Genomic DNA, 10,982 nt, shown 5'->3' on the forward strand with positions numbered 1-10,982 from the left:
TTGGCAAAGTCATCTGATTACAGACTTTTATGTGTGGAGGGGGTCGCCTGCAGAACGGGCGAGCAGCTGTTTTCATTTGCGGTTTGCAAACCAAGGTCACGGGGGCTGAGCGCATTTGGGTGAGGTGACCGGGCTGGAAGTAATTCATCATTTCAGGGTGGCCTGGGCCCGTGCCACGCATTCACACTCTGCCAGACACACGCATGCTGCATTGGAAAACCCCAGTGTTTAGCCCAGGTGCTAAGGCGGCAGAGAGACGGTGCACAGCTGATTGGCTTTGCAGTTCCTGTCCCGTTCCAGGCAGGGGTTTGTCGGATCCAGAATGGAATGAGGCCATGTGGTGTCCAGCTGGCCACATGCCCCCCAGGCCATTGACCCATTCAGCCACCTGTGCGTGTGGCCTCTCTTGCTGAAGAGGTTGCTGACATCCCAACAGATCCTGTGTGATGGGATGCCGGGCAGGGGCCAAGTGTGAGAATGCCCCCCGCGACTCTCCCCAAATTCCACATGGTATGAACTTGGATGGGTGGATCAGAGATGAGAGGCCCCAGGTCACCGCCAAGAGAAGGGTTAGTGACCTGCAGGTCTCTGCTCCAGTAAGGCAGGAGGTGCTCATGGATTTGAGGGGAGAGGCATCAATGAGAACGGGAGGAGGCAGCTTTGGAAGAATAAGGGAGGAAGCAGGGCAATTGTGACAGTGCCAACTGAACTGCTGATCAGGGGGAGGACTGGCTCACGGGGCCTGAGGACACAGGCTCCTGGGAAGGCCCCCCCACCACGCTAGAGAGAACATCCCAGACTTCAGCCTCCCCCGCGGTGACTGGAGACTCACAGGAAGTGCTGGCTCTGCCCTGGGCTCTGCTTGCCAAAGAGCCTCTGGGTGGGCCTTGTCGTCTCATGAGGGTCCGCCCTAGAAGCCTGAGTGGCCGTCAGTCAGGGCAAGGAAAGGAAAGTGACCAGGCTGCACTGGTCCAGAGTGCCATGTGTGGGGAGGGCACGTCCCCGGAGGGCCGGACCCACTCCAGGAGGCAGCTGCGTTACATCCCAGCCTGCCAGTCCAGCTAGGGCCAGACCCCCATCAACTCAACTCCCCTGGCAGAGTACTTGGCAGAGGGGAGCAGAGGTCTCCAGGGGACTTACCTCTGCGGTGCGGTGGGCAAAGTCTCTCCACCTGATTTCCTTCTCCATGCCAGTGAGAAGCTGAAGAGGATCATGGCGTCAGCCGAAGCCTGCTGGGCTATTCCAGACACGCTTCCGTATCATGCTCACCACCGCCCTAGGAAGCAGAGCTGCAAGCGCACCCAGTGTGGCCGTGTGCGGACGGGAGATGGTGGCTCAGACAAGCAGTCCCAGCTCAGGCTCTCCAGGCCCAGGACTGAGACTGGAAACCACCAGGCCTTAACCAGAGCCATGTGAGGCCCTAGGCAGACCTGAGAAGCCCAGGGCGACGTGGGCTGGCTCCTCACCTCTGGGAGGGAGGTCTGAAGGTGGCATTTTGTCTGAGATGCCCACAATACCACTCAGGCTGGTCATGAGGATGGGCCACAGCCTCCAGGGGTGTGCCAGAGCCATTGTCCCAGGTGATGGCTTGAGGGAGGAGGACATTCTCGGGCAAAGGCCTGGAGACTCCATCTGCCCCGCTGCCACATACGGGTGCCTGCGTCCCGGCCTCTGCTCCCATCATGACCCTCATCTCGAATGACGTGATTTGCAATGGCCTGAGTATGTCCCCCAAAAACTCACATGTGAAGCCGAACCCCAAGGTAATCCTGTGAGGAGGTGGGGCATTTGGGAGGTGAATAAGTTGTAAGGGTGGCACCTTCAGGAATGCACAGTGTCCTTGTTAGTCAGGACCCAGAGAGCCCCTCCCCTCCGCCCTGTGAGGCCACAGCCAGGTGGGCCTGTCTATGAGAAAGGGGCTCTCACCAGATGCCCACTCTGCCAGTGCCTTGATCTCTGACTTCTAGACTCCAGAACCATGAGAATTAAAGTCCTGTGGATGTAAGGCACCGGGCAGGCTAAAGGGCTCTAGCAGCCTGGAGCGCTGCGCACTTTGTGGTTTGCAAACCAAGGTTGCAGGGGGCTGAGCGCATTTGGGTGAGGTGACTGGGCTGGAAGTAATTCATCATTTCAGGATGGCCCCGGCCCATGCCGCACCCTCACCCTGCGCCATCCTGTTTCCTGCTGGAGCCTGTGCGGGTGACAGTGCCCAGCACATCTGAGGAGCTCATCAGTGTTTGTTGACCAAACGAAGGAATGCGACCACTTAGACGTGCTGTCTCGCTCTCCATGGCATATGTGGAAGGGATTTGAGAGGCCCTTGGTGGGTCTGTGTCAGGCCCCAGCTGTTCAGTGTGGGTCCTGTGCCTCTCACAGGCAGAGCCTGGCACCAAAGATGTGGCTGAGCAGATGCACCCTGAGGGCCTCAGTGTGAGCAGCCCCCTGCCTGGAAGGCTCTGCTCCTGAGTTCCCAGCTCAGTCTCAGGACTCGTCCTGCCCCTCACACTCACCCTTTGCTCTCCTCCCACAGTCCCCGGCACGCTCCCAGGCAGCACGTCCCACCCAGAGTGTCAGTGGCCTGATGATCCCTGAGCTGCTTGAAGACTGGGCTTTCGAGGCGTCCTTCCAGCAGTGCCCGGCCCAGCGCAGAGCACACGCCAACGGAATAAAGGAATGAGCACCAGCAGGGAGGGATGCCACCTTCTGCAAAGCCGCAGCCCCAAGTTCCCTGGCAGAGGTCCAGGGGCCAGCGCAGGTGTGGTCTGTGCATCTGGAGTCCAACAGACTTGCAGGTCTGGCTGTGTCCCTGTTACCCAGACTTTGGACAAATCGCTTACACTTTCTAAACTTCAGAGTCTTCTGCGAAGTGAGAGTAGCAATAGGATTTACCTCAAAGGGTCGTCGGGAGGACAGAATGAGTGAAGGATGAAAGGACTGGGCTGCACGCTTGGTCTAGAGTGGCTGTTTGCTCGGTTACTCGCTGGGATTAGTATTTTAATTACATACAGGTCAAGGGTCATGGGCATCTGGAAATAGGAGGATGTCCCACTTACAATGACCACACACCAATCACCTGCAAACAGTGGCTTAAAATAATGACCCCTTTTATTTTGCTCCTGGGTGAGCGCTTTCGGCAGGGCTTGGTGGGAAGAGCCAGTGTTCACTCAGCTCAGTGTCAGAACGCACCTTCAAGGTTGGGAGCTGGGCTTCTAGGAGGCTCCCCAATGAGCTCATGTCGACTGAGGCCTCAGCGGGAGCCTCTTCATGCAGCCAGGGCTTCCTCACAACATGGTGGCTCCCACAGGAGAATGTCCTGGGCAAGGAGGAGCTGGGCAGACGCTGCCTCCTTTCAGAACCTGACTTGGCAAGTCACATGCATCCTCCTCATCCTCTCTGGTTGAAGGCAGTCACCGGCCCCTGCTGGATTCCTGGGGAAGGAATCCAGACCCCACCCCTTGTCACACTCCTGGCAAGGAGCAGGTGGGCTGTGGGGAGTGTCCATGTGTCTCTGTAAAGCATGCGGCGGTGAGGGAGGCCCAGGCTGCACTGTGTGGACAGACACTGCTGGCCCCACACCGGGAGCAGCCACCAGAGCCCCAGGAGAGGCTACTCCTACACGGTGTCCATGTCCTCACCAACAATGCCGTAAACACGCATTATTTTATGATCACCAAATCATTTCTAGGAGTAATGCAATTTTTAAAGACTGAGTCTTGGAAAACAGGGCTTGGAGGCAGGAAGGGATTCGATCACAAGACAAAATCCCTAAAACTGTGTGGGAGCAATTCTCTGTTTGCCTTGAATTCTGCTCTCCCCAGCAGCGGCCTGAATCCCTGTTTTCGGTGCCCTTCCCCCACTGCTGTCCTCTGTCCCCCTCTGTCCCTGTTCTCAGGGGGCAGCCCCCCCCATTGCCTGTGCCAGAGAGCGCGGTGATTTTACAAATGCGTCTCTTCACAGGAGCAGGCCCGGCAGGGGCATGGCTTCATCACGCTGACAGCGTCTTACAAATAATCAGGAGCTTTTCACCTGCGTCACACTTCACATTCTTGATGGAGAAAAGACAAGCAAAAAAAAAAAGTATTTTGGGGGGAATACAACTTTCTCTTATTATCGTTAATGGATTGGTTGAAGTGGATCATTCGAATGAAGCAACAACAAGAAAATAAACAGTAGTGACAATAAACATTTAGTAAGGAAATGAATGGAACACTTAGTAAAGCACAGTAGAAAAATGTGTGCTAACCATCTGTGAAGAAGCAGTGGGGACATGAGTCCACGCAGGCTCATCCATCTCCGTCATCACACCACGCTCCTCCTCTGGTCATGACTGCTCAAGGCCAGGAAGGCCCAGGGGGGCCTCCCCACAGAGCAGCGGGTGCCAGGGGAGCGGAAGAGGGGCAAGGGGCATGCTCTGATGTGCGGAGGGGCTGGCAGGTCTGGCAGCACCAAGCAGGAGCTGAGAAGTCTCAGGCAGGGAAATGAGGCCGGGGTGGGAGGGTGTGGGCAGAGAACCCCGAGCTGAGACCCAGGGGCAAGTCTAAGGGAAGAGCAGAGTCCAAGAGGAGGGTGAGCAGGGAGCGAGGGGAGGCCAGGAGGCGTCAGTGAAAGGCTGGGCCCAGGAAGGCGAGAAGAGGGCAGGCCCAGCCAGCCCACAGCCGTAGGAAGCTCTTGGGCGCTGGAGCTTGGAGGGAAGCTTCTGTCCGTGACCAAGGCCGGGACTGGCTCTCCTTCCGCTCTCTTGCTGGTCCTGAGTGGGATGCAGTGATTCCTGATGGACACTCTAACAGAATAGTGTAGCTTCCTGCTAAATTCTACGAGTTCAGAGGTTATTACCAAGTTCATCCAAGTCATCTTAGTGGCATTTAAAGTGAACATGGAGCATACAAAAATGAAATTAAAACCTAATATTGTTTTTCTATAATATCTTAAATATATACCAAAATTAAAAAGGTTATTTATATCTGCAGCCCCCAAAGGAGGAGAATATTGGAAATGCACTCCCCGTGGACATGCGCGTGCGGTTTCAGAGCGCGTTCTGCTCCCCGACCACATCCCTAATTACACCTGCGTCCCCTTCATCTCCATGGCATTGCTGATGGGCCCACAGACCGGCGTGCAGGTAGATAGCGAGGAGGCAGCTCCGTCACTCAGCTATCCACAACTTCAAATCATCTAATCCTCTGAGATTTATACTCACGGCTGTGTGAACTAACATACCAGGCCCCGCATATTTGGATGAAAAGCGAAAATACCCGGGAGTTTTCCTCCAGGCCAGGGGCGCCTGTGTGTTCCTAAGCACTGAGAGAGGGCGGGTCCTTTCACGTTCCGTGAAAACAGCTAGGATGCTGCCCTCCCCATGCGCTCCTGCTGACATCATTGCCGGTGTCACCATACATTGTCGTCAGCATTCCATCATTATTATCTGGGGGACGATGGAAATGATGGCTGGATTACAGGGTCATGGCGCTGGTGGCCCACAGATGGCCACTCGCTAGGGATGACAGAGGAGAGCTTACCAGGGCTGGCAGCCGCGCGGCCGTGGTCTTTGCTCCTGGTGTTACAGTGGGCACCATGGCCCCTTCACCTGCCTTGAGAAGGGGATCTCCCAAGCGCATGGGACAAGAATCTCTCCGCACTGTGCCCATCCCCACTCTTTCCAGACCTCTTCACCTGTTGCTGGAGTTGGTCACTTGGTAAGCCCAGCCCAGAAGCCGGTGCTCCCTATTCACAGGGAGGGTGAGGTTTACAAAGTGGTGGTTTTGACAGCCCAAGGCCACTTACCGAGACTCCGCCTTCACAGCGGCTGTCAGCACCACTCCAGACCAGACCATCACTGATGTCTGCAACCAGCACAACTGGGGGTTCCCCCGTGAGTCCTGGCAGGCACCTTCCCTCCTCTGTTGGGGGCCCAGGAGCTCAGCAGGAGGCAGCACTGTGGGCAGGGGCGGGGCCGGGGCCATGAGTTGAGTCTCCTGGGATGGTCAGGGCAGCTTTGCCCACACTGCGTCCACGCTCAGCGAAATGCTGCTGTACACCTGCAGTTTTGGTTGGGTGGATCGGGCTGCAGTCCCAGGGCCCGTGCAGGTTGTAGTTCCTGGTGTCCTGTGCTCAGGTCATCAGCCTGTGCCAAGGCAAGAAGCCAGAAGCAGCAGCTTTGCAAACGCATCACAGTGGGTGGCAGGAGACGGCAGTGCCTTCCTGCAAACGCAAGAGGTCCCAGAAGCTCCTCCCTTTCAGCCCTGCAGCTTCGCCCTGATAAGTGCCAGCAGCACCCAGTGCCTGCAGCTTCCCCCACCCCGACAGTCCTAATGAGACACACATGCTGTCCCAGCATCCTGGGGTGGGGCTTCCAGCAAGTCCCCCACCGCACAGCACCTCAGTGACTTGTCTCCTTGCATCCAGCCACAGCTGTGCCTTCTTCAAAGCGGTGCAGATCCTGCCCTGGTGGGGAGGCCTTTCCCTCCGACACTCTCTTGAGCCCCGTGGCCCCAGCTGTTCCTGTCACCTGCCACTCCGTTATTCAGCAGCCTCCAGACTCCTGTTACCTGGGGCAGCCATCCTTCTTTCCATTAACAGGTCCCTGTTCAAATCACAGCGTGCTTTCGCTTTCATGATAGGCCCCGGTGGATCCACAGCCGACACTTCCTCCTCCGGAGTCTGGCTACGGCAGCTCCGTCACAGGCACTTCCAACTCCACGGCCAGGTGGGAGGGCAGCTCGCACCAAAAATGGCCTGATCCTGAGCGATGGCCCTGGGACCCCCAGGGGCTGCCCGACACGGAAGGTGAGGGGTTAACAGGGCCGGTGTCGGGACCACGGCTGATCCCAGTGAAGAGAGGATTCCACCTGGCCCAATTACATCCTTAGAAGTGTAGGAAAAAGTGTTCTCATGGGAACTAATTAAGGAGAAGGCAGGTAGGTAGGTGAGGAGGCCGTGGCACTGCTTACTAGGGGACAAAGACGTTGTGTCTAAACAGAGAACTCCATAAATCTTGAAATAAATAAACGGATGTTCAATAGTTTAAGGAATGCAATTAATTAGTGAAGGTTTTGCCACACGAGGTTCCACCCAGGACGATTAACTATGCTGAAAAGTAAGATTCTGTGTGATTGGCATTTTCACAACCTTTATTGCAATCACCAGGGTTTTTTCCCCCTGAATCTTTCAGAGCTGAGTATCTTTAGTTGAAACACAATTTTGCAGCTTAAAATCATAAGGAATATCTTAGTTACACACACACACACACACACACACACACACACACACACGCTGGTTTAAAATATTTATTGATTAAAAAAAATTAAAAATTTTTTATACAAAGGTGATGAGAAAAAATCTCATGCAAACTCTGGGCATACAATAAAAATAACTCAAATATTAATACGATGATTTTGTACAAAATAATTCTTTAAAAGTAGGACCTGTGGCAACCAGCACGGCCCCCTGCTCTAAGCCAGGACGCCCCTCTGGGAGGAACACCCAGCCACCCCTGGAAAACGGTAAGTGGTCCGTGGTCCAGTGTGGGATGCTCACAGCTGTCACTATGATTAATGATGAAAACCCTATTGCTGCTACTCAGAAACGAGACCAAGACCTGGGGATGGAGTCAGGAACTCCTCAACACCACGGGAATCCCAGAGGAATATTTCATTCCTCATTCACAAAAGTTTTCAGAAAAGTTTTCCATAATCGTCGTAGGTGATGAAACCAACGCCTTGCAGTTGTTAGAGGCTCCGGTTCCTGCATCCCCAGAGTCCTGCAGTGGATTTATAATTTGTGTATATTACAAGTCATTTGCATAATTAAAACAATTAAGGGATCGACGTATCATGGTGATTAGAAATGCATCAAACTCTGAACGTACGAAAAAGAGAGCTTCAATATGAAACAGTAATCCTCTGAGAACGAAGACCCCGCCGTGCCGGTGACCGCTGGGCTGTGCAGGTCCCGGCCGCCTCACGCTGGTGTCTGTCTCCACCTTGACCCCTCGCCCCAGCAGGCCCAGGGCCAACCCCCAGGATTATTGCATTCTCATAGACTCATCTCATTTTCCGCAGCCTTAGTCTGTTTTCCTTGTCCCGCTTCTTAAGAATAAGTATGAATTGGTTGAAAAAATGCTCCTGGTCCTTTCTTTTTTGAACAAGTCGAAACCTCTGATCACGGCCATATTTCTCTGCAAACTCCTTAAACGTGGTCCTGAAAAAGAAAGTTCCCTGAGACACCTTCCTGAGAGCAACCCTGGTCTCCCCAGACATCCCACGACGGACTCCCTGAGCAAGCAGCGAGCCCTTCCACCAGGTCTGGCTGTGGGCCGCAGGGCACCGGTGGGTGAGCGGCTCTGCCAGCCCTGCCTGGTCTTCACCGGGGTCCTGTGGGGCCCTGACCCACCCACATTTGCAGGCCCCCCTCGTCTCTTCTCTGAGTGGTCTCCCGAAATGAGCCACCCCCACCAGCCTCCTCCGCTGTCTTACACACCTGTCACTCCCACCGGCCCCCATCACAGCTTTGCCCGCCGGGTCTCCTGGGTTCCTCCCCTGCTACCACCATGCTCTGCCTGCCACAGTCTTTCTTATCCTGTGCCCTCCGCCCGGCACACCCTTCCCTTGTTTGTTTCCCCAGTTAGAGCAGCTCATCCTGCGAACCAGGCCAGGGTGTCTTCTTTGAGAAACTCGCCCTGTCTTGAGGCTCAGAGAACGGTGACTCCATCACTGCCTCTCGCCACAGTGGTGATCTTGTTAAACCTCAGTGGTGGAATTGGGCCCCCACGCTCGAATGGGGAGGCGTCATCTGCTTTGTTCTCCAATCCGTGTCTTGAAGGTCTAGCCCGGTGCCTGGCAAGCAGCGAGCCCCAAATACTGATGGAGCGGATTGGCGATGCCAGGCCAGGTGGTGCCCCGTAAGAAAACGCGAGGGACCCAGCCTAGACCAGCAAGGCCGTTCTCAAGGCTGGGGCAGCTCAGAGGACAAAACAGGACGTGCCTCTGCGGTGAGCACGCTGACCTTCGCAGGCACTGGGCCCCACAGCTTCCTGTTCTCTTAGCCTTGAACTTGAAACCAGGAGCAGGGACGGGGTAGAGGGGCCAGGGCGCGGAGCTGCTGGCCGGTGCGGACACACTCGCTGGTCCAGCCACAGTGGAGCAGGGCCTGGCCTGGGCATCGTGCTCCAGGGAGCCTGGAAAATGCGGTCATTCTTTGTCTGGGGGGTTCTTCTTATTCCCCCCAAGTTCTCGTTACAGAGAATTTAATACTTCCTTGCAGACACTAAATTATTGTGTTAAATTATTATCACTTAATAGCTTCTGAAATATACAAACAGCAGGATGATGCCGACATGGCTGTTAGAAGACAAGACAAATCATTAGCAGGCTGGAGCTCATTTCTGTCACGGCGCAAATGCGTCTCGCTCCTTCCTCAGGGCGCTGCTATTTCCTGCGCTCAGTCTGTGGGGTTGCTTGTTTACACATCGCTCCGCTCTGGCTGCCCTCTTCCATCCCTCCCTCTGTCCTGCCCCCTGCCTTCCTTCCTCCCTAGCACTCCCCCGCCTTCCTTCTCTCCCTCCTTCCTTCACTCCCCGTTCCTTTCTTCCTTCTCTCCCTCCTTTGCACTTCCTTCCTGTACTGATGTCATAACAACCTTGGTGTGTGTAGCTAAGCCACCCTCCACCCCTGACCTGCAGGGGATCAGTCAGTCCACGCTCCCCTGGCTAGAGGCATCTACACATTCTCAGTTAGGGGCGGGGCAGGGACAGCTGCTAGGCAGGCCCTATTCTGGTCCTCTCTGAAAAGAAGTGTCCCTGAAAAGAAAGGGAGCCTCTCGCGTCTGTCCGTGGCCCCTTAGCCATGCTGAGGGGTGCTGCTGGCTTTCTGCCGATGCTGCCCAGCTGGGGCGTGAGCTCAGGGAGCTCAGCTGGGTCAGGGGCCCTGCATCTCTGCGCTCTCTCCGCTAAGTGGGACTCAGGCCAGCCTGCCATGGAGGTGGCTACTGCAGCTTTCAGGAAGGAGCACCAGGTGTCAACCCCACTGGGTGGGCAACCCCACCTGGCTAGGACCCAGTCCCTGGTGGCTGCTCTTCCGGGAGGCGGGCGGGGCTGGGCCAGGGCCTGTCTGGGGTGTTCTGGACTGTCCCCCCACCACCATTCCCACAGGTTGCTCAGGACTGAGGCTGAGACACGCAACTAGGACGGGCCTGTATGGCTGCATGAGGCTACACAGCCCCGGGAGGCTGCTCTCAGAGGCCCAGTGGCCTGCACGGGGACACGCCTGGCTGCCCAGCATGTGGTCACAGGAATTGCACATCTTTCACTAGGATGCCTACAGAACAGCAGTCAGATCTGGAAGAAGTTCTTGAAATGTTGCAAACTTAGCTACTTTTAAAATAATAATAAAAAAAGCTTTATAATTATAAAAGCGATGTATCCCAAGTGTGAATTTGAAAATGTGCTACATTATCGTAAGCTTTTTATGATCTCTATGTACCCTATAACATGATGTTTACTTTAAATATATACAATAAAGTGTATTTAAAAAAGTAGCAGCAATTAAATCTAATTTTAAAAAGTCAGTTTAGCTCCCTTCTAATTTCTATCACTCATTTTCCTTGTGTGTGTGTAATTGTTTTTGAATTGCTCAGTGCATTCTGAACACTTTTTCCTCTGTCTTCCTGATAGTCACTAGAAGGGGTATGTGGCTTACTGCTACTATTTTATCAATACATAGACACAGAGTGTTGGCCAGCGTCATAGTAATGACAGCATCACTTTTGGAGCTCTGCCCGCCTGCCAGGTGCCATGGTGGTCCCTCCCTGCAGCCCCGCACGTGTCCTCCTAATCACCTTCTGAGGTCTGTGAGGTCATCGTCCCACATGGAGGAGAACTCTGGAGCACAGGAATTTCCAAGACTTATCCTAGGGCCGGGATAAGAAGGGCAAGGGCCAGGCTGTGAACTAAGGCAGGGAAGGGGCTCCTGAATGTTCCCCAAGCCCTC

At 54.8% G+C, this 10,982-nt stretch overlaps 1 protein-coding gene across 1 annotated transcript in view; it reads right to left on the reverse strand.

Moving 5' to 3' along the window:
• Positions 1–7,269: 7,269 nt before the first annotated feature.
• The window catches only part of TCERG1L (transcription elongation regulator 1 like), a 206,868-nt gene continuing 203,155 nt past the window's right edge, over positions 7,270–10,982 (reverse strand). The window contains exon 12 of the mRNA XM_032282028.1: positions 7,270–8,196. Coding sequence (XP_032137919.1) covers positions 8,040–8,196 — 157 coding nt within the window. The 3' untranslated portion in view covers positions 7,270–8,039. The remainder of the gene's footprint in view (positions 8,197–10,982) is intronic.

The sequence above is a fragment of the Sapajus apella genome, unplaced genomic scaffold, assembly GCF_009761245.1.
Source record: "Sapajus apella isolate SASKATOON/1434 unplaced genomic scaffold, GSC_monkey_1.0 scaffold13, whole genome shotgun sequence".
NCBI classification, from domain to species: Eukaryota; Metazoa; Chordata; class Mammalia; order Primates; family Cebidae; genus Sapajus; species Sapajus apella.